Source organism: Hypanus sabinus, chromosome 1 (genome assembly GCF_030144855.1).
Source record: "Hypanus sabinus isolate sHypSab1 chromosome 1, sHypSab1.hap1, whole genome shotgun sequence".
Classification (NCBI taxonomy): Eukaryota; Metazoa; Chordata; class Chondrichthyes; order Myliobatiformes; family Dasyatidae; genus Hypanus; species Hypanus sabinus.
Genome location: NC_082706.1, coordinates 40,242,575 through 40,266,838, shown reverse-complemented (window position 1 = coordinate 40,266,838; position 24,264 = coordinate 40,242,575). Strand labels below are relative to the sequence as shown.

Sequence of the window (24,264 nt, the reverse complement as noted above, 5' to 3'; positions counted from 1 at the left end):
ATCCTTGATTATTGAAAATCCTGTAGAGTTTCATGAACGTCCCCTCCACCCCAAACCCCCACCCCCCTCACAGTCTTACAATTAATGTCTCAGAGCATCTCAGTAATGTTGAAGCAATTAAAGATCTCACTTTCCAGTCGATTCTTGTATATTTTGCTGAAAGTGATATTTTCTTTTTTTCTCTCCAGTGTCACATCAAGTGACCCAGAGTGACTGTTACCCTTGCCCTCAATGCAACATTGCATTTACCACAACAGATTTCCTTAAACGGCATTTGAGACGACATGCTGCATCATCCTCCAATGTAAACCAAGATGGTCAGAATCCGGTGTCTAAAAGTAGGCAGGATCCATTCACACCATCCAACAGAAAGAGGGTATTTGCCAAGTCAGATTACCCTCAAGCCGGTAAAAAGGAGAGGCCTTATAAATGTTCCGAATGTGGGAAGAGTTTCACACAGGCAGGGAGCCTCCAAAAACACCAGCGGACCCACACCGGGGAGAGACCATATAAATGTTCCGAATGTGGGAAGAGTTTCACAGTGTCAGGGAGCCTCCATCAACACCAGCGGACCCACACCGGGGAGAGGCCGTATAAATGTTCCGAATGTGGGAAGAGTTTCACACAGTCAGGGAGCCTCCAAAAACACCAGCGGACCCACACCGGGGAGAGGCCGTATAAATGTTCCGAATGTGGGAAGAGTTTCACAGAGTCAGGGCACCTCCATCAACACCAGCGGACCCACACCGGGGAGAGGCCGTATAAATGTTCCGAATGTGGGAAGAGTTTCACAGAGTCAGGGCACCTCCATCAACACCAGCGGACCCACACCGGGGAGAGGCCGTATAAATGTTCCGAATGTGGGAAGAGTTTCACAGAGTCAGGGCACCTCCATCAACACCAGCGGACCCACACCGGGGAGAGGCCGTATAAATGTTCCGAATGTGGGAAGAGTTTCACACGGACAGGGAGCCTCCATCAACACCAGCGGACCCACACCGGGGAGAGGCCGTATAAATGTTCCGAATGTGGGAAGAGTTTCACACAGGCAGGGCACCTCCATCAACACCAGCGGACCCACACCGGGGAGAGGCCGTATAAATGTTCCGAATGTGGGAAGAGTTTCACACGGACAGGGAGCCTCCATCAACACCAGCGGACCCACACCGGGGAGAGGCCGTATAAATGTTCCGAATGTGGGAAGAGTTTCACAGAGTCAGGGAGCCTCCAAAAACACCAGCGGATCCACACCGGGGAGAGGCCGTATAAATGTTCCGAATGTGGGAAGAGTTTCACAGAGTCAGGGCACCTCCATCAACACCAGCGGACCCACACCGGGGAGAGGCCGTATAAATGTTCCGAATGTGGGAAGAGTTTCACACGGACAGGGAGCCTCCAAAAACACCAGCGGACCCACACCGGGGAGAGGCCGTATAAATGTTCCGAATGTGGGAAGAGTTTCACAGAGTCAGGGCACCTCCATCAACACCAGCGGACCCACACCGGGGAGAGGCCGTATAAATGTTCCGAATGTGGGAAGAGTTTCACACAGTCAGGGAGCCTCCAAAAACACCAGCGGACCCACACCGGGGAGAGGCCGTATAAATGTTCCGAATGTGGGAAGAGTTTTGCTTATCTTCACCAGCAGAAATCTCACACTTGTGTTGAAACTTGTCACACGTGTGGGAATGTCTTCGGGGATTCATCAGCTTTCACAATTCATGTAAGAGGTTGTATCGAACAGTAACGAACACAACGGTAATTAATTCCGTATTTATTAAAGTTCAATGATTCTTTCTCAATGACCTCCAATAGTTTTTTTGTCTCAAATTGTATTTTTTTACTTATAAATCCCGTATTTTACTCTTTTGATGTTATATTTTATGTGAAGATTGGTATCTAGGAGCGATATCACTATTGCTTGTTCCACCCTCTCTGTCAAGGAAGCATTTTGCGACTGGGTAAAAAAAAACTGTCCCGACTGTGATTTTAATATATCTAACAGATGTTTCAGTGATGAAACAAATTTAATTCGTATCGTTCTGCATCGTACGTATTTAAAATATTCGAGTTAAGTTATTGACCAGCACCCCATATTGTGCGAGTAAAATCTGTTAATGTTAATAAATTCATTATTTTCTGAATAAACGTGACCGAATAGTTGTTTTTAGAGGTGGTTGCGTAAAATCCTGTGTCTGTTGCGCACCGTATTGCCGGTTGTTGTTCAAGGGAAGTGTAAATCCGCTCAGCATACTCCCGGCGTTGGTCACCGTGTAATCCTATCCTACCTCAGCACCAAGCCTTTCCAGCTCACTGCACTTCAGCCCTGATGTTCGAAGTCTAACGACTACCGTGACTCCTGCCACAGACTGCGACCGGCTACCACCGAGATCTGTGTCCGGATCGCTTGATCCATATTCTCTGTTCATCCGGCATGTGTAAAGTTCCACATGGTGGGCGACTGGAATCTGGTAGTTACGAGGGTGGCATCAGGAATTGCGGACGATTCATCGAAGCTGCTGCCATCAAGGCGAGAAACGAAATGCTGTGTTCGGTAAACATTCATAATAAATGTGAGATGAGTATAAAGTTGAAGTTGTAATTTTCACTGTTTCGAGATTCCCGCCCTCACTGGGGGCAGCACGGATTTCATGGAGCACTTCAGATCCGCCACCCACCCGGCACACACCGATTTAGCTGTTCGGGCGAAGAAAAATGATCTGATATCTAAAAGAAAGCGTCCGTGCAGTGAATAATGACCCGTTATGGACTGAAGTTTGCTCGCAATTTCTGTGTTCTGTGCTGCTTCTTTTTGCGAGCTATTGAATAATTGAACAATAGCAGCTACCCCTCGGCAGTCTGTGCAAATTTGGCAAAACCAAAAATGACAAGCAGCGTTTACAGAAAGCTCCCAGATAAACAGTTCATTCCAAAGAAATGTACGAGGTTCGATTATTACGGATAACCTGTGTGCTAAGCTTAGCGAAGGTTCCCGAACAGTCGACAGTAACAGTTCTGACTGACTTCTCATCTTTCTCTATAGCCCAAACGAAAGGTCTCAGCCCGAAATATCGACTGTTTCTCTTTTCCCTTGCCCCTACCAATGTGGCCCGCTGAGTTCCTCCAGCGTCTTGTGTGTGTTGCGTTGGATTTACTGCATCTGCAGACTTTCTCGTGTTTCTCCAGAGAGGAATAAAACGAGCGAATTTTGTGGATAATTCTGATTGCATGACTTTCTTATTTAGAAGTATAATAAGCTCATTTGCCTGGAGGCGGGAGCCCCAACCCCTTTCCTGAGATCTGTCATTCTGCCGCGAGGTGTTACTGCTCATTTTATTTCGCCACTTTTACTCCCCACCCTACATTGGTCTCCTACGCCTCCCAAACCCTAGTCTCCAGAAATTTATCTGCGCCACCCCCCCTCCACCGCCATCTTCCCATCTCAGTTTTTCTGACATCTCTAAACTTCAAGTTTTTGCCGAGCCCAGGTATAAACTCCACAATTCGCTGACCACTGCTCCACCCCTACCCTCCCCTTCCCTGACCGTAGTTCTAACTCCCTACCCAACTTCTTCTGCACCAGCTGTCCCGACACACTGCTGGTCTCCCACGCCTATCCTCACCTCCACAAACTGATCTGAATTTCACTCCCTTTGCATATTCTCTGAACTCGCCACCCTTTTTTAATCCTGTAGACTTCAACCCTCTCCTAATTCTAGCTGCAACCGTCTACGTTCTCCTCACCCGTCTCTGACTCCGGCTTCCTCCCCCTATCGCTCGCTGACTACAATCCCTTACTCTTCCCTGAACCTGGTTCCAGCTTCGACTCCAGCAGCAAGCTCTACCCTTTTTGTTGATTCTGCTCCAATCCCTCAAGCTTCGTCGAACCCAGCCCCAACACCCCTTCGCTGACCCTATTGCCAACCTCTGTCATGTCTTCACTGTCGGCTCTGACCTTACCTACTCTGAGGCAGAAAGCTCTTTGTCCTCCTATACCCAAATTCTAAATGAACTCTGCACACCCCATAATGCTGAGTTCCTCTATCGCTTCCAACTCTGAGCCGATTTCTGTAGCAAGAATTTCCCCGCTCCCCTACCAGGAATAATCAATTTCTTCTACCTTTTTCCGAGTCCCAGATCCATTCAAAGCTCAACTGAGCTTTTAACTCAGATGGATTTGCAAATAAATATCATTTACAACTGAGGCTCGCTGTGCCTTCCTCAATCTGTCATGGAGTCCTTCGAAAACACCCACATTGTTATGGAGAGGTCAAGTCTCAGTAGCTTCACTTCCCAGTGTAACAGCTTCTGTCCCCACTAAAGTCAGTATGTTCTAGACAGCATCAGCCTACGGGGGTAGGGGGGGGGGAGGTGCTTGATTACCTTTTGCAGTTACCTGCCAGTCTCCAGTTTCTGTCTGATCTCTTCACAGAACAAACAGGACAGTTATACTTTGCGGTTGAATATCTGATCGTTCCTCCTTAATAATCTTGTTATTGTGTGGAAGACTTCTGAGTGTCCTCCCATTATCGGACACTGCTTCATGGAGACCATGACAGTGGGTGCTGGTATGATAAGAGGATCCCACTGAATAGTCACCTTGAAGATGCCAAATGCAAATTTAATCTTGTTAAACGTATTTATCTCTTAGTAATAGTGATCAGTTAGTTATAGAGAAAATACGTTATTTACTGACAGGTAACTTTATTGTCTCCAGTGTTACGAAGGATGCTCAGCTCTGATGGGCAGAAGGGTGCAAGGTTGCCCATGTCCCCCTTCCCTGGGAGAATTACAAACCGTTACTGTTGCCAGGCTGTTAATGAGAGAGAAAGAGATGGAACAAAACATACCGGGACTGGAACATTTGCTTCAGACAAGGGCGAGATAACACCGGGGGAGAGAGAGACCATATTATGACTCCTGTAAGACTCACGGCTCTGGAGAGGGCTGTTTACTTGGTACTATTCTGTTCATTAAAATTCCTCAGTGGACAGCCGGAGTGGGCTGGTTTGATGGGCTAAGCCATTCAAAACTGATTGACATCTGAGACCCCGTGAGTAGGGATAAAAATGAGGTCTGGGGAGACACCCCTCAGATGCACCCAAGAGACACACTAGTGAGCACTGTTTAAGTGTTGGAACCCACGAGAAAAGTGTGGGGCATCAGAGACCGAACGAAGGATCAGTCAATTTTAACTCACAGTGTTTATAGCGAGGCCGGTGGGGGCTTGTGTGTGTGTCCACCCTTGCCTGGGTGACGAGTCCACCTTAGAAGAACGGTTTAGCTAAAGGACAGAGGGGTCATACCTGAATGGCCACAACAACACATCGACGGATCAAGAAAGTAAAGGAAGGTTTGACTGGCTGTCACTGTTTGATCGCTCTCTCTCTCTCTCTCTCTCTCTCTCTCTCTCTCTCTCTCTCTCTCTCTCTCTCTCTCTCTCTCTCTCCAACAATTACAACACATCGACCAACAACTACCTCAGCCTGTATGAACTGAACTGAACTTTATACTTTCCCATGATACTTCATTATCCCCTAGACATCGATAGAGCTTGTTTATTATTGATTGTAATTATATCCACACTTTTAGGTTTAGTTATTGCTAACATGTATTATCTGTATATTTGCATTGTTGAGATTGATTCGTATATTTTACTAATAAACACTGTTTTGAAAATAGTACCAAACTCCAACGGACACTTCTAACGTTACGGGGTATGTAACAAATTGGGGCCTCGTCTCGAGATTTGATACCAAATTGGGGGGGCAGTGAATCGGACTATAGGATCATTATTTGTTCTGGTTGAGTGGGTAGCCAGACAGGAAACCAGCAAAGATAGATGTAGACGAATTTACAGAAAACCCGACTTTGAAGGCACTAGAGAGTGCCAAAAAGACGGACTTGGTGAATATTGCAAAAGGTTTAAATCTCACAGAGGCGAAGTTGTCAATGAAAAGGTGGGAGATACAGAGAGCCCAGTATTATATATCCGAGGATGTGTTCACGCCAGAGTTATTGGAACTTATCCCTGAAAAGAAACCAGTTGTTGGGGCGGTTCAGTTAGAGATGGAAAGATTAAGGTTGGACGTGGAACAGAAGAAAAGGGAGTATGAGCTCCAGCTAAGGGAGATGGAGGTGAGAAGGGAGAAGGAAAGAGCTGAAAGGGAGATGGAGGAAAGGGAAAAGGAGAAACAGAGGCAGCATGTGCTGGACATGGAGAGGTTAAAGCAACAGGGAAAAGACCGAGGGGCAGACCGAGAGGAGAAGTTTAATGTTAGTAGGGAGTTTAGGTTAGTACCTTCGTTCGAGGAGACGGATATTGATAGTTACTTCTTGCATTTTGAAAAGGAGGCAGTGAATCAGAAGTGGCCCAGAGATCAGTGGGTGGCGTTGTTACAAAGTGCATTAAAAAGTAAGGCTCAACAGGCATATGCGGCATTGTCCATGGACGAGTCTGCGGATTATGAGGAAGTAAGAGAGGCTATCCTTCGGGCCTATGAGTTGGTACCTGAAGCGTATAGACAAAAGTTCAGAGATTTAAAGAAACTGGAATCAGACGTATGCAGAGTTTGCCTATGAAAAGGGTGTGCTCTTGGATTGTTGGTGTGCTGCAGAAAAGGTGGAGGAGGATTTCCATCGTTTCAGAGAGTTAATTCTGATTGAGGAATTTAAAGGTTGTGTTTCGGATAATATCAGGATGTATCTGAATGAGAAGCCGAATAAATCTATATTGGAATTTGCCAGGTTCGCAGATGAATATGTCCTAACCCACAAGACAAAGTTTCCCTCAAATAAGAGTTACCAGAAAGGCAGTAGGGATGGTAAAGAAAGTCCACCGGCTAAGGTAGAGAATAAGCCAGGATCTCATGGTAAAGGTAAGGAGGAGGATAAACAAACTGGCGGGAAGGTTCCTGGCTTGACCTGTCATAATTGTGGAAAGGTTGGTCATATTGCATCTCGGTGCTTTGCTCCGAAGAAGGAGACAGGAAAAGGGAAAACGGCAGTCCCTACAGGGTGTATTGAGTTGATCAGTAAATTGACAAGAAAGGCAAAGGTAGATAGAGTACAAGAGGGGCGTGAGAAATTTATTTCAGAAGGGACGGTGTCTGTGAAAGAAGGAGAGACCCCAGTTCCAGTGAGAATCTGGAGAGATACTGGGGCTGATCAGTCATTGATCCTAAGTAAGGTGCCAGATTTTGGTCCTGAGACTGGAGAGGTAGTTCTAAGAGGTATAGGAAAAGGGACAGAAGCTGTGCCTTTGCATGAGATCATTTTAAAATCTGATCTGGTATCTGGACCAGTTGAAGTAGGGGTGCGGTCAGAATTACTGAGAGATGGCGTGGACGACCTTCTTGTTAATGATTTAGCAGGTGGTGGCGTGTGTTCAGCAGTGAAATTAACGAGCAAGCCTGTGAGTGCTGAGGACCCACCCCTAGATTCTAAGATCTATCCCGCATGTGCAATCACTCGCAGCATGTCGAGAAAGGTGGCTGAGAAAGAGGACAGTTTAAATGAGTCCAGTGTTGATTTGGCTGTACTAGGAGGGGTTAGGGGATGGTAAAGCAGAGAATAGGGAGGTAAAAGAGAATAAAGTAGAGGAGGTAGACCTACCCTTAGCAAGAAGAGAATTTATAAAGGAGCAAGGACGTGACGAGGAGCTTGTGGCATTGAGAGAGTCAGTTCTTTCTGAGACAGAACTGGATAAAGAACCAGAGGGCTACTACCTGAAGGACGGAGTGTTGATGAGGAAGTGGAGGCTGACCACTGTGCCAGTCGATGATGACTGGGCGGTGGAACATCAGTTGGTAGTACTGAAGGTGTATCGGGATGAAATTTTGAACTTAACTCTAGGTGGACATTTGGGAGTAAGAAAGACAGTGGATAGGGTTATGAGAGATTCCTATTGGCCAAAAATGAGGAAGGATATAGCTGATTATTGTAAAAGGTGCCATACGTGTCAGGTGGTAGGAAAGCCGAACCAGGTGATCCCTAAGGCACCTCTCAGACCGATACCTGCTTTTGAGGAGCCTTTCTCCTGAATCATTGTGGATTTTGTGGGTCCTTTGCCTAGAACAGTGAGTGGGCGACAGTACGTCATGACCATGATGTGTGCCGCGACACAATTTCCAGAGGCTGTGCCTCTGGGGAATATTAGGACCCCTGCAGTGGTGAAGGCCCTCGTTAATTTCTTTACCACAGTGGGGCTACCTAAGGAAATACAATCGGATCAGGGGAGTACACTTACATCCAGAGCGTTTCAGCAAATGATGACACAGTTAAACAAATTTTAAACAAATTTTAGCTTCTGTATACCATCCGGAATCTCAAGGAGCATTGGAAAGATTCCACGCTACACTAAAGACTATGATTAAAACTTACTGTCAGGAAAACGTTCGAGACTGGGATGATGCATTACCACTTCTGTTATTTGCAGTGAGGGATACAGTTCAGGAATCTCTGGGGTTCAGTCCATTTGAGCTCGTTTTTGGTCACAGGCCCAGAGGACTAACCCTACTTAAAGAGAAGTGATCTAGCCCGAACGTTCAAGTCAGTGTGATTGACTATGTTTTAAAATTCCGGGAAAGACTCCATAAAGTATGCGCCTTGGCAAAGGAAAATTTAAAAGACTCCCAAATGAGAATGAAACAATGGTGTGACAAACGTACCCGAGAGTAAAAATTTCACGTGGGCGATAAGATCTTGGTCCTATTCCCTGTAGTTACCAACCCACTACAGGCGAGGTTTCAAGTACCATACAAAGTGTGTAAGAAAATAGACTCACTGAATTATGTGATTGAAACCCCTGATAGACGCAAGCCAAACCAGTTGGTTCATGTAAACATGCTGAAAGGTTATCATGAAATGACCCCCGCGGAGGTCGGTGCAGTCACGAAAACTGATGAGGTAGAGAAGAGTGCTGAGGAGAACCCAGAGCGTTTTGAAAAGATAAGTATAATACCCACTAGACTAGTGAACTCAGTTATTCTAGTCAACCTTGCTGATAAAGTCAATCACTTGGAGCCTGAACAAAGAGAGCAGTTAACACAGCTCATTAAACGGCATACAGATTTATGTCCAGATGTTCCAAGGAGGTGTAAAGGAACAGAGCATGATGTCATTGTTACCTTGACCCAGCCTATTAAACAATCCCCTTATCGGATGAATTTGGAAAAGAGCAAGCTAGTAGAAAAATAAATTGAGCTTATGCTAGCTGCTGGTATAATTCGTGAATCCTTTTCTGCGTGGGCCTCTCCCTGCGTGGTAGTACCGAAACCGGACGGTACCATAAGATTCTGTACTGATTACAGAAAGGTGAATGCTGTCACGCAGACAGATGCTTACCCTATCCCTAGGATGGACGATTGCATTGATAAAATGGGGAAGGCAAGGGACATCACTAAGATTGACTTGTTGAAGGGATACTGGTGTGTTCCTTTAATGGACAGGGCTTGAGAAATTTCAGCCTTTGTCACCCCATCTGGGTTTTACGAGTACAACGTCTTGCCGTTCGGAATGAAAAATGCACCAGGGACTTCCAGAGGATGATTGACATGGTGATAAAAGGGTTAACAAATACCAAGGCTTATATTGATGATGTGGTAGTTTGGAATGACACCTGGGGTGAGCACATTGAAGCTGTAGAAAACCTGTTTAAAAGAATGTCTGCAGCCCAACTTACAGTGAACCTTGCAAAGGCTGAATTTGGTCATGCCACAATCACCTACTTGGGGTATGTGGTAGGGCAGGGGCAGTTGGCTCCTGTGCAGGCAAAAGTACAGGCTATTTCTGAGGTTCTTGTACCAACAAATAAGAGAGCCTTGAGAAGATTTTTGAGCATGGTGGGGTACTATCGAAAATTTTGTAAGAACTTTGCTGATATCGCCCTCCTGCTTACAAAACTCCTACAGAAGGAAGAAAAATTTGAGTGGAACAATTCTTGTCAGGATGCTTTTGACAAGTTAAAAACCATACAGTGCCATCATCCTGTGTTAAAGGCACCTGACCTGTTAGAACCTTTCCCCCTGGCGACTGATGCAAGTGATGAGGCTGCAGAGGCAGTCCTATTGCAGAAAGCAGGGGATGGGGTGGAACACCCGGTAGTGTATTTCTCTCGGAAGTTCAATGTGCACCAGAGGAACTACTCTACTGTAGAAAAAGAATTGTTGGCACTTGTTTTGGCAAAACAACCTTTTTGAAGTGTACTTTTGTTCAGCACAAAGACCCTTAATTGTTTATACAGATCAGAACCCTTTGGTATTCCTGGCTAACATGAAAAATAAAAACAGGAGATTATTAAATTGGAGTCTGATGCTACAAGAGTTTGATACTCAGATACAACATATTAAAGGAAGTTACAATGTAATCACTGACTGTTTATCTAGATGCTAAGTGAAGGTATATCTGTATTACTTTATAGCTAAGAACACTTCTGTATTTTTTTTTTGCTGAACTCTGTAATCCTGTAAAACGCTGTACTAGTTAATTTTCCCCTTTGGTGAAAATTCCTAGAAGGATGGGGGTGTTACGAAGGATGAACAGTTCTGATGGGCAGAAGGGTGCAAGGTTGCCCATGTCCCCCTCCCCTGGGAGAATTACAAACCGTTACTGTTGCCAGGCTGTTAATGAGAGAGAAAGAGATGGAACAGAACATACCGGGACTGGAACATTTGCTTCAGACAAGGGCGAGATAACACCGGGGGAGAGAGACCATATTATGACTCCTGTAAGACTTACGGCTCCGGAGAGGGCTGTTTACTTGGTGCTATTCTGTTCATTAAAATTCCTCAGTGGACAGCCGGAGTGGGCTGGTTTGATGGGCTAAACCATTCAAAACTGATTGACATCTGAGACCCCGTGAGTAGGGATAAAAGTGAGGTCTGGGGAGACACCCCTCAGACGCACCAAGAGGCACACTAGTGAGCACTGTTTAAGTGTTGAAACCAACGAGAAAAGTGTGGGGCATCGGAGACCGAACGAAGGATCGGTCAATTTTAACTCACAGCGTTTATAGTGAGGCCGGGCTTGTGAGTGTGTCTACCCTTGTCTGGGTGATGAGTCCACCATAGAAGAACAGTCTAGCTAAAGGACAGAGGGGTCATACCTGAATGGCCACAACAACACATCGACGGATCAAGAACTTAAAGGAAGGTTTGCAAGACAATAGCTGTCACTGTTTGCTCGCCCTCTCTCTCTCTCTCTCTCTCTCTCTCTCTCTCTCTCCAACAATTACAATACATCGACCAACAACTACCTCAGCCTGTATAAACTGAACTGAACTTTATACTTTCCCATGATATTTCATTATCCCCCAGACATCGATAGAGCTTTTTTATTATTGATTATTATTATATCCACACTTTTAGGTTTAGTTATTGCTAGCGTGCTAACGTGCATTATCTGTATATTTGCATTGTTGATATTGATTCGTATATTTTACTAATAAACATTGTTTTGAAAATAATACCAGACTCCAATGGACACTTCTAATTTTGCTGTTAAGACACCCAGTTACGGGGTACGTAACACCAGTAAAAAACATGTGAATTTACACAACCAAATACCTGTGTGCACATGTAACAAGCTTCTCTGACCAGTCAAAGAATAGAAAAGGTAATGCTTGGGAAAGAGGTCTAGACTAGCCAGGTGTTCCTCGTGCTCCCGATCCAACCTCTACATGTCCTTGGGGTACTCTACATCCACAATGGTTAGTCTCCAGACAATTATTGCTCCCTTGTATTAAAGCTTACTTTTAAAACACTTGTCAGCTCAAATATTGCACGGCCATCATGTTGGCTTGAGGTCTGCTGAACTACATTGGCTTCTGACTCTGGTCCAGGGCTACAGTCAGGTTTGTTCTATGGCCTTTGCCATCAGACTGGTGCCTTTTGTTCTTTTTAAATCAGGTGACACACACACACTGAGTCTAATGAGATTACAAATTGCTCCTCCTGAAAGCCTGCTCCTTGTCTGAGAATAGCCTCAGGTTTAGCAGATCATTAGCAGAAAGCTCCCATGTGTCCGCATTCCAATTCTTTGATTAAATTATCCCAGAGCAAGAAATCAGTTCAAATAGTTTACAAAATGCAGGCTCCAAGGACAGTCTCAAAATGGCTGCCTTTATTCCTGTTCACTGATTGTCAATCTTTCTGGCCAACAATCCGCACTGTATGTCCTTGGAGCACATTCATTCAAATTTTGTTTTAGATTAGATTAGATTCAACTTTATTGTCATTGTGCCGAGTACAGATACAAAGCCAATGAAATGCAGTTAGTATCTGACCAGAAATACAAAGGATAGTGTTATTTACAAACAGAAACACAGAAATTGCTGGAGAAACTATAGTATCTTGGAAAAAAAAAGTCCAGCTGAAGTTTCAGGCCAGGACCTTTTGGCAGGACTGGAGAAAAAAAGATGGGGAATATATTTTGAAAGTGGGCGGGGGGGGGGCAGAGAGAGAAACACAAGGTGATAGCTGAAACCAGGAGGGGGGAGGGGTGAAGTAAAGAGCGGGGGGGGGGGAGTTGATTGATGAAAGAGATACAGGTCTGAAGAAGGGAACGTCTAAAAGGAGAGGACAGAAGGCTATGGAAGAAAGAAAAGGAAGGAATACCAGAGAGAAGCAATGGGCATTCAAGGAGATAAGGTGAGCGAGAGAAAGGGGAGAGAGGATGGGGAATGGTGAAGAGGAGTGGCATTACCAGAAATTCGAGGAGTTGCTATCCATGCCATCAGGTTGGAGGCTACCCCCATGGAATAGAGGTAATGCATCTATCAGTACTTGGGTTTCCATTGCTGGTCCTTCCACAATAGCCAATTGAGCTGACAGATCAATAGCTTTTCCAGTCTGTTTCTGTGTGTCTGTCTCTTTCTCTTCAATGTCCTCGTCTCTAACTCCTGCTCTTAGCTCTAGTTGTGACCGGCTTAAGAGAAGATTCACACTCAGAGAAAAATATTGCCCCTTTTTATACCCTTCAAAACCTTATACTTCCACAGGCAAACGTGATTTTCCATTATTATTTGCTCTAGTCTGTTCTAGACTGAAGATAGAGGCTGTGGACTGGTACTCGGACAAAGTTCTCAAAACATTGCTGTGCACTGGCTCCCTTGTACTTTCTCAAACATACGCACATTCCAGACTTAACACCATTGTGTCCTTCAAACTTCTATTTTGTTTTAGACATCATAGCATATACCAAGGAGGAATCAATTTAACTCTACGCAGGAAGATAAATTTGAGGGTAAGAGGGAAAATTGAAAAGGAAATAACCTTTTCCATCTTAGGGTGATGAATATATGGAATGAGCTGCCAGAACTTCCCCCTTCTCCCCACCTGAACATTTTATACTGGCTGTCTCCCCTCTTTTTCCAGTCATAATGAAGTGCCTCAACTCAAAATGTTAATTGTCCATTTCCCTGCATTGAGGATGCCTGGCCATTTGAAATTCTACAGCATTTTATGTTCTTCTCCAGATTTTCAGTCTCTGTAGTTCTTTGCTTTACAAGTTTACTTTCACAGCATGATCCACCATGCATAAGAGCAAAGGAAATCAGATACAAGTTATTGTGATCTTCTTACATAGAACATAGAACATACAGCACATTACAGGCCCTTCAGCCCACAATGTTGTGTCATATAACCCCCCACCTTAAATTCCTCCATATACCTATGTGGTAGTCTCTTAAACTTCACTAGTGTATCTGCGTCCACCACTGACTCAGGCAGTGCATTCCACGCACCAACCACTCTTTGAGTGAAAACCCTTCCTCTAATATCCCCCTCGAACTTCACTCGCCTTAGCCATGTCCTCTTGTACTGAGTAGTGGTGCCCTGGGGAAGAGACGCTGGCTGTCCATTCTGTCCGTTCCTTTTAATATCTTGAACACCTCTATCATGTCTCCTCTCACCCTCCTTCTCTCAAAAGAGTAAAGCCCTAGCTCCCTTAATCTCCGATCATAATCCATACTCTCTAAACCAGGCAGCATCCTGCTAAATCTCCTCTGTACCCTTTCCAATGCTTCCACATCCTTCCTATACTGAGGTGACCAGAACTGGACACAGAACTCCAAGTGTGGCCTAACTTGAGTTTTATAGAGCTGCATCATTACATTGCATCTCTTAAACTCTATCCCTTGACTTATGAAAGCATACAAGTAGACTTATATTCTTGCATACAAGTAGACTGTAATAGTACTTCACTTGAAAATTATGCCTAGTTTGATATGTAAGACTCATTTTACAAACTCTGAACAGGAAGTTAGCAAGCAGCAGCAAGTTAGGAAAAATAATTTTCCTGAAAAAAATCCAACAGGATAAGCAAAGTTCACAATATGCTATGGAACCTATCACCAATCATCTTCTGGAAACTGTTTCCTCAAATTATGATCTAATTTCCAATAAACAAAAGAAATTGGGCAGATGCTGGAAATCCAAAGCAACACACATAAAATGCCAAGACCCTTCTTCAGAACACATCAGGATAATTTCCATTAGTTAGTCAGTGTGCTGTGAGATGTGAGACAGCTTAAACATACAGTAAAATGTTTAAATTAATTTAAAAATGGTGGTTACTGAAATGGAATATTGGTGTAACGATTGATAGTGAGAGAGATAAGGGAAATACAACAGATTAAGTAGTGAAAGGGAGGATTGTGCTGTAAGAGTTTAAAACTTGTATTTGGAAGTTACATTATCAGTTTTGACAGTGAAACAGATTTAATGCTTCTGTTGATCATGCTTTTACAGAATTGGAAACTGTGACATGAGCTATCTAGTTCTAAGAGAAACTGGAAAGGCTGGCTATCTGAAATTGCTGAACTCAGTAACAATATTAAGAGTTATACCGTGCCTGGATGTGATTCTGACCCAGTAGCTTTTGTAGGATTCATTGGAATTTTGTAGTTAGTTAAAGACAGGTCAGGCGTAAAGTAAAGTGATGGGAAAATGGAGCTACAAAGTTACCTGTATATACTGAACATAGATTCTCTATAAACTGGATAGTTTCTAGAGTATTAAAGAGACTACATTGTGAGATCAGTGGCCTTAAATTGGGGGAATTGATTCTGATATGTCAATCCATGGCCTCCTCGACTGTCACAATGAGCCACACACAGGTTGGAGGAACAACACCTTATATTCCGTCTGGGTAGCCTCCAACCTGATGGCATGAACATTGATTTCTCGAACATCCAGTAATGTGCCCCCCCTTCATAATTCCCCAACCCCTTTTCCATCTCTCACCTTATCTCCAAGCCTGCCCATTGCCTCCCCCTGATATTCCTCCCCCCCCCCCTTTTCTTTCTTCTACGGCCTTCTGTCTTCAATTAGATTCCCCTGTCTCCAGCACTTTAAAACTTTCACCAATCAACTTCCCATCTCTTTACTTCATGCCTCCTCATCCCACTTCACTCATCAACGTCCCCTCCCTACCCCACCTTTTAAAATCTAGTCATCTTTTTTTTTTCTCCAGTCCTGTCGAAGGGTCTCAGCCCAAAACTGTACTTTTTTCCATAGATGCTGCCTGGCCTCCTGAGTTCCTCCTGCGTTTTGTGTGTGTTGCTTGGAAAAAAACAATACATTGTTTATTAGGAGGTGAAGATATAATATGGCAGTTGTTTTCTCAGTCTATACTAATACCTTCATTAAATCAACCTTTTGTTGGTTTTAAAGCTTTCATTCAGTTATGTTAATGTATAAAAATTCAGATTAACCATCAGATCAGTTTATTATCATATACCAGGTTACTGTGAAATTCCTTGTGTGACACAGAGTAAACTGTACAGTGGTATTTTAAATACAGGCACAAAATGGGTGGAGCATGGATAGTAGAGTATGTGCAGTACAAAACAATGCAAACTATAACAGAGTAACTGAGGGAAGTAGAGTTTAGAGTCAGAGGATAGGACCGTACCACAGGCAGGGTATGGTTCAAAGTTGGTAGCAGGGGTAAAGACACTCTTTTAAGTCTGGTACCTTGGCTTTCAAGCTCCTGTATCTACTAAAAGTCAGGAGAAAGAAAATGGCCAGGATTGTGAGTGGAACTGTTCTTTACTTATCTGTTCAACTTGCCTATGCCTTTTGATCGTCAAGTGCTTAAAGGTATCTCACCTTGATTCAAATTTCCACTTGTTTCTTTTAATAATATTGTACAGCAGAATAGAATTTCTATACCTATAGAGAGTAGCAAAAAGGAGACTCTGAGAAAGAGACAAACAGGTGAGGTGTATAGAGAATAACCAAGGTAGAAAGAAAGATGGGGTCCAAAAGAGAGGCTGATGTAACAATGGTAGAACTCACACCACAGATAAAGGGAGAAAGAGATGAAGACAAATTCAAAGTCAGCTAAATAGATCAATAAAGAGGGGGAGAGTTATAGAGCACTATAGCACAGAAAAAGGCTCTTAGCCTATCTTGTCTGTGCTATGCTGGTCTCCTTTCTTTTCAGTCCTGATAAAGGGTCTTGGCCTGAAACATCGGCTGTTTACTCTTTACCATAGATGCTACCTGACCTGCTAAGTTCCTACAGCATTTTGTGTGTATTTCTTTGGATTTTCAACATCTGCAGATTTTTTGATGTTTGTTTTCCTCTGCCTACCTGAATCTCCCTGCATCTGGCCCACAGCCATCCACACTTCACATACCCATGTATCCAGCCAAACTTCCCCTAAAAATTACAGTGAACATGTTTCCACTACATCCACAGACAGCTCATTCTACATTTGCACCACCCTCTAAGTGAAGATGTTCCCCCTGGGGTTCCCCTTAGATCCTTTCACCTAAAACATATGACCTCTAACTCTTATCTCATTGAACCTGAGGTGTAAAAGCATGAATGCATTCTCCCTATATATACCTTCAATTTTGTATACCTCTATATGATCTCCCTCATTCTACTGCACTTCAGGGAGTAAATTTGTGACCTATTCCTGTAACTCAGGTCATCAAGACCTAGCAACATCTGTGTACATTTTCTCTGCACTCTTTCGAGAGAATAAATAACAGGATGATGCTGCCAGGCCTCTCAAGGCTTATTTTTCATTTATCCTGATTTTGCCTGATGCACTTTCTTGTACTAATTTATCCTTTGATTCACTTAAAAATCCAGTCATGCTTTACACTCACTCTGAATAAATTAACCGAGCTTCCATTGACATCTAGGATGCTGAATTCCAAACTGGCTCCCCGACAGAAGAGGAGGTGTAGGGTAATGTAATAAGTGGAAACGTACATAATTCACAGCCACCATCATTGAGTTGGGGTTCACTTTAAGAACCTGACCTACCATGATGACATTATGATGTAAAGAGTTTTTACTGCTTTATTTTGGAGTTCAATAAATAATTACTACTTTTTCTCTTATAGAACACTTTGTGTCTTTTTATTTGCGAAAACCTACATTGGTTACCCCGATGCTCCAGGATGATTCCAGAGGTTTCTCCTCATCTCAGTCCTAAGCAGTCTACCCCTTATTTTGAGACAGTTTATCTTCTGGTTGAGGGGTCCAGAAACACTGACTGGAGATCCCAATGTTTGGACATTTGGCTCACTTAAAACTTACTTACTCGTTTAAGGGCATTAGACTGTAAGAGATAGGAGACGACTTAGGTCATTTGTCCAATCAGGCTTACTCAATTTCACCGTGGCTGATCTATTTTCCCATTCACCTGTCTTTCCCTGTAATCTTTCATGCCTTGATTAATCACCAACTTGTCAATCTCCACTTTAAATACACTCAGTAACTTGGCTTTCATTGCTACTTATTGTAGCAAACTCACCCTCCGGCTAAAGAAGTTCCTCCTCATATCTGTTCTGAATGGATGTCCATCTATTCTGAGGCTGTGCCCTCTGGTACTGGACTTTCCCATTACAGATAATATCCTCTCCACATGCACTCTATCTAGGCTTTTTAACATTTGGTTTCAATGAGATCCTCGCTCATTCTTCTAAATTCCAGGGAATACTGGCTAGCCATTAAGCATTCCTCATATGATAGCCCATTTCATTCACGTGAAACTTCTCTGAATCCTCTCCAATGTCAGCACATCCTCTCATAGTTAAGGGGCCCAGAACTGCTTCCAATACTCCAAGGTATGCCTTATAAAGCCTCAGCATTCCATCTTTGCTTTTATATTCCAGTTCTCTCAAAATGAATACTAACATTGCATTTGCTTTCCTCACTATAGATTCAACCTTCACGATAACCTTTAGGGAAACTTGCTCAAGGACTCCCAAGTCCTTTGTACCTTGGTTTTCTTAATTTTTTGCCCATTTAGAAAATAGTCTATGCTTTTGTTCCTTCTACCAAAAGGTGTGACCATGCACTTCCCAAAACTATATTCTATCTGCCACTTCTTTGTCCATTATCCTAATCTGCAGTCCTCCTGCTTCCTGAACACTTGGTACTTGTACAACTTGGTCACCAAGCCATCAATTCCATTATCCGAATTGTGCTGTCTTTACGACAGTTATTTAGTTTATAATATTTTCGCTTAGTAATTCATTCAATAGTATTTTCTAGTTAGAATTAGAAGTGTTTAAAGTATATTCATTGCATGTAAAATATATCGGCATGCGATGACGTCACATCCGGTTTCGCCGCGTCTTGTGGGGAAGTACCGGTTTGAAATTAGCGCGAGGGTGGGGGCTTACCACGAGGCACACCTGAGCAGAAGTTGTTTTGCAGGCATTAGAAATCACAGTGAGAGCAACGCTGTAAGTTAATAGATAATCGATATGTTGAACTAAGATGTTAATGCGGATCCTGTTAGAAGTAACGACGGTCGATAATGTTTATGCTTTCGTTAGTTAAAGAGTTGCGGATAGTTTGCATGGAAGTGTATTTAAAGTAGTCAATGGAGCAGGTAAACTCTCCCTGTATACTGCACCTTAGTGTAATGTAGTTATAGTCACCTTTGCAAGTATTTACAATTGAAATGTGATATTAAGGAAGGAACAAATACTGTATCAATCTTGTATTGTTTTATCAACAGTTTTCACCATATGTTAATGTGAAGAGTGAACAGTAAATGGTTATTCTTACTGCGATCTGGTCTCATTGACTGGTTTATCTCGACGTTGAATTCGGCGTTATCAGTTACACGTGAAGGAGAACGTTACACGAATTATTGACGTTATAACACAAAAAGAAGTGGTCACAACAGCAAACCCTGCAGAACACCACTAGTCACTGACAGCCAACCAGAAAAGGCTCCTTTTATTCCCATTCTGCATCCTGCCAATCAGCTAATGTTCTATCTATGCTAGTATCTTTCCTGTAATACCAGGGGCTCTTATTTTGTTAAGCAGCCTTGGGGCGGCATGGTAGCATAATGTTTAGCACAATGCTTTATGCTGCAGATGACCTGGGATCAATTTCCACTGCTGCCTGTAAGGAGTGTGTACATTTTCCCCGCGACCGTGTCAGTTTCCTCCCACAGTCCAAAGACATACCAGTTTGTAGGGTAATTGATCATTGTAAATTATTCCATGATTAGGCTAGGTTTAAATCAGTGGGTTGCTGTGCAGTGAGTGGCTCAAAAGGCCAGAGGGCCTACTCCATACTGTACTCCAATAAACAAATAAATGTGTGACATCTTGTTAAATGCCTCCTAGGAGCACAAACACAGCACTTTCACACATTATTTATTATAAATTACACATTGCACATTTAGATGGAGACATAACATAAAGATTTTTCCTCATGTACATGAAGGATGTAATTAATAAACTGAATTCAATTCAGACTCACATACCTGCTCTAAAATAGCCACTCTACTGGAGATTGTCTCCCTTTTATTCAATTATATCTCTTATGTAAGATATAATGCCCATATTTTTAAATAAGCGTCCTTACTTGCAAACAAGTTTTTAAACTGTTTTGACTCAACTCTCTGTTGCCGAGACCCCTAGGACTTACAGTAAAATACTTCAATAACAAGCTTCCTGAAAAGGAGATCATATGGCAAATGAGCTTCAAGAAATATATTGAATGATTTTGTACAAGTTGAATAGGCCATTTAAACACTGTAACACCACAGCTCTGAGGATATTTTACAGACCACTAACATTAAAAGCATTCTAAAATGATGGGTTGAAGAAATCAGTCTGAAAGAGGGGCAGTATGCCAGGAGGGAGATTGATGGGGACTGAATCAGCTGGGAAAATGGGTGAGAAGGAAGGAAAAGGCAGAGAATACAGGATGCTTCTATGGTTAGTCTGTGCAGTAATGTGAGAATCAGTGGAACAGCAGAAAGGGGATAAAAGGCACAATGTTGACCATTTCTCTCGGTTGTCAGAGGGGAGGAATTCTTTCAAAAGACTTTGCTCCTAGTTGGCTTTCCAATTCCAGTAACTCCTACCTCAAGCCAAGACACCAGCAGTGTTAAAATAATGCTAGTGAGCTGGAAGACGAGTTTGGTCTCAGCAGGCAGCATTATTTTTCCTTTCAGCATTGACGATTATCAGCTGTGGGGGATATTTTGTAAACATGCTGTCTTCTCACTGTTTTTTCTTTGTGATGGCTTTAGTTGATTTCAGGCAAGAGGAGACTTCAGCTTTTTGGTCCCAACTGGTATTGCAAGCTTACCCCATTGAGAAGCTTTAAAAGTAGTTATACAAGGGAAGGCCTATCTACTTTTGGACCCAGAGGACCCCAGAGAGGATTTTTTAAAAAACTGAGCTAGAATGAAGCAGCCATTAAGGAGTGCCTGTCATTGAGGTGAAAGTAATGAGGCTTTGGCTCAGGAGGCTGAGAAGTTTCAAGGTAAAAACCGTTGCCTCCTTTGTACTATTGATGGTTTCGTGATGGCATTCGGGGCAGTGGTTTGCTCCTCCTGCAGGAGATGGGAGATCAGGGAAGCTCCCAGTATTCATGGTGACTATCCTTTTTGGAAATGTGTCCAGCTGCAGATCCTGGCTGGCAGCGTCAAGCAGCTGGAACTGCAGATCAACTTTCTCAGGACTTTTGATGATGCTGAGAGCATCACCAACAGAAACATTAGCAAATGGACACAACAAAGGTACAGCAGGTAATTGAGCAATGACCAGGAAAGATAGGGAGTGCATTAATCTCATTAACAGACATCACATTTTGTATATTTTTGTAGGTTCAGCCTTTCAGAGGAGAGCAACAACAGCTTGGTCTGTGGTACAATAACTGAGTCTTGGTATTCACCATGAAGGTTAGATAAGGACAGCCGTGTTGGTAGGAGACTCGAACAAGAGATTCTGTAGCCATGAACAAAAATGGCAGTTGGAAGTTAATGCAGACAAGGGTGAGGTGTTGCACTTTGGTAGGACCATCCAGAGTCGGCCTTACACAGTGACTGGATGGGCTCAGAGGAGTGTGGTACAGCAAAGGGATCTGTAATACAGGTCCATAGTTAATTGAACATGGCATCACAGGTAGACAGGATCATGAAGAAAGCTTTTGGCACATTGGTCTTCATAAATTAAAGTAGTGAGAGTCATGTTATGTGAACAAAGTCACCAGAGAGACCCAGCTGATAGATATCAAGTATTTTTGTATTTCACACACACACACAAGCTTTTTGGAGTCACTGAAAAGAGGGAGAGGTGGGTGGGGGAGTAGACAGAGATTCCACAACCAAATATTACAGCACATTTTTATATGTTAAATAAAAAAGATATTGGGACCTATAGTTCCTATGGTTATAATGGCCTCCCAGTGCGTCTTTGCACTTGCATGGAGTTTTCAAATGGCTGGATATTCCCACCAACACACCCAAAATGAGAGTTAATTACTATCGTATCCATGTAATGGGATGTTGACTGAATTCATACATAGACAGTGAGTTATCAGTTAAGAGGCTGTTTCTGGGTCTGCATCTCCTGTCACAAGTTGCATTTTAAATTCAATCTACAATCCATATTCAGGTCTGAAAATTAGTTGCTGAAGTTAACATTTGCTATAAACCCTAACTCCAATAAATGCCCTAACCGAATAAAATAGGCCAAAGTCAGCATAGTTTGCTTAAAGCAAAATCTTGCCTGACAAATATGTTGGGATTCTTTGAGGAAATAACAGACAGGATAGGCAAAGGTGAGATGAGATGTTATGTTGAAGTTGTAAAAGATGTTGGTTAGGCCTCATCTGAAGTATTGAGTGCCCTTTTGTTTTAAGACAGAAATGTAAATAAGTTTGAAAGAGTACAGAGAACACTCACAAGGACATTACTGGGACAGAGGAACTGAGCTATAAGGAAAGATTGAATAGTTTAGTACTTTATTACTTATAATGTAGAAGGTTTGGTAGAGGAGTTCAAAATTATGAAGGGTTTTATTCAGGATAAGCGCAAGCAGGCATTTTCCACTGAGGGTGGGTGGGATTACAACCATAGGTCATGAGTTAAGGATGTAAGGGAGGCATTAGTAGTGATGTTTGAAGAATCATCAGATTCTGGAATGATTCTAGAAAAGTGTAAAAGTGTAAAAGGAACAAAAGCTAAAGTCAAGTCAAATTTATTGTCATTTAACACTATACATGTATATAGCATATATAATGATATAATGTATATAGAAATGAGACAACGTTTCTCCAAACCAGGGTGTAAAGCACAGTAGTACACATAACACATAATACTTAAGGAAGTCAGGATAAAATCTACAGAGAAATCATGCATAAAATAACAAACTATAGTGCATAAATTAAATTGTAAGGTATGGAACAGATTAACTAGCAATGCTTCAAATGTGATGTGGCAGGGAGTTCAGTAGCCAAATTGCCTGAAGGAAGAAACTGTCTCCCATACTGATTGTTCTTGTTTTTAAGTATTGTATTCTCCTGCCTGATGGTAGAAAGTCAAAGAGGATGCTGGATCCTTAATAATATGAACAATGCCAGAAGCCTGACTTCAGTGGTTGGTAAGATGCTGGTGTGCATTATTAAGGATGAGGCTTTGGGCTACTTAGATGCATGGAATAAAATAGGCTGAAGTCAGCATGGAATCCTTGAAGCAACATCTTGCCTGTTGGAACTCTTTGAGGAAATAACAGGTGGGATAGACAAAGGAGAGTTATTGGCTTTTCAGAAGGCATTTGTCAGGGTGCCACACATGAGGCTGCTAAACGAGATAAGATCCCATGGTATCACAGGAAAGATATAGCATGGATAGCAGACTAACTGACTGACTGGCAAGGGGCAAAGAATGGGAGGAAAGGGGTCATTTTGGATTTACTAGTAGTTGATGTTGAGACCACTTCTTTCATGTGTTATGTCAGAGATTTTGATAACAGAATTTATGGTTTTGTGGCCAAGTTTGCAAATGATACAACATAAAGCAGGAAATCTGCAGAAGGAATGGACAGTTGAGAATAATGAGCAATATAATGGCAGATGAAATACCATGTTGAGAATGAATGGCCATGCAGTTTGGAAGGAATAAAGGCATAGAAATAAGAGGGGGTTTGGGGAGTGCTTTTGCAGGTTCCCCTAAAGGTTACACACACAAAATTCTGGAGGAGCTCAGCAAGCCAGGCAGCATCTATGGAAAGGAGTTTCAGGCAGAGAACTTCCATGATGAAGTATCAGCTGATTTTTTTTTTAACATAGATACTGCCTAGCCTGCGGAGTTCCTCTAGCATTGTGTGTGTGTTGCTTTGGATATCCAGCATCAGCAGATTTTCTTGTGTTTTTTCCCTAACACTTAATCTGCAGATTGAGTTGGTGGTCAATAGAGAAATGCAATGTTAGCATTCATTTTGAGAGAACAAGTGTGTATAAATTAGGATGTAATGCTGAGGATTTATAAGGCATTGGTCAGGTTACACTTGGAGTAATGTGAACAGTTTAGGGCCTCATATAAATGTACAATGTCCTGGGTATGTTACTCAAAATGGCCTCTTTGGTTTGTTACAAGTAGGAATGTTTCTTTGTCGGATAAGTGTTTCTCTAGCCGTTGTTTCACTTTAGAATGGCTGATATGGTAATTGTATTCATTTGTTAATCAATGGGGAATGTCATTGTGTCTTGTGATGCTGGGAACTTGGGGGAGGGGTTTTCGCGGGTTTTTTGGGGAGAGGCCGAGGAAGACACTGAAGAAGGTGGACGTGTGCTGGACTGCTCGTAAGACCACCGGGGTGGTCCCAGGTGCGACGGCCGGATGGGTCGATTGGTTCGTTGATTGAGCTCCAACGAGTGCACTAAACAGACTGAACTTTGATAAGTGGCGCCTTTTGTTTTTTTTCCTTGTGTATATATATTGTATTGCTTACTACTCTTTTTAATTTTAGTAAACTCTTTAAA

At 42.8% G+C, this 24,264-nt stretch overlaps 1 protein-coding gene across 1 annotated transcript in view; it reads left to right on the top strand.

Moving 5' to 3' along the window:
* LOC132398189 (histone-lysine N-methyltransferase PRDM9-like) overlaps positions 1-21,179 on the top strand; it is a 32,500-nt gene extending 11,321 nt beyond the window's left edge. Inside the window, exons 7-10 of the mRNA XM_059977310.1 lie at positions 189-1,723; positions 2,369-2,554; positions 20,904-21,019; positions 21,107-21,179. Of these exons, the coding sequence (XP_059833293.1) occupies positions 189-1,723; positions 2,369-2,554; positions 20,904-21,019; positions 21,107-21,179 (1,910 nt within the window). The remainder of the gene's footprint in view (positions 1-188; positions 1,724-2,368; positions 2,555-20,903; positions 21,020-21,106) is intronic.
* Positions 21,180-24,264: the final 3,085 nt, after the last annotated feature.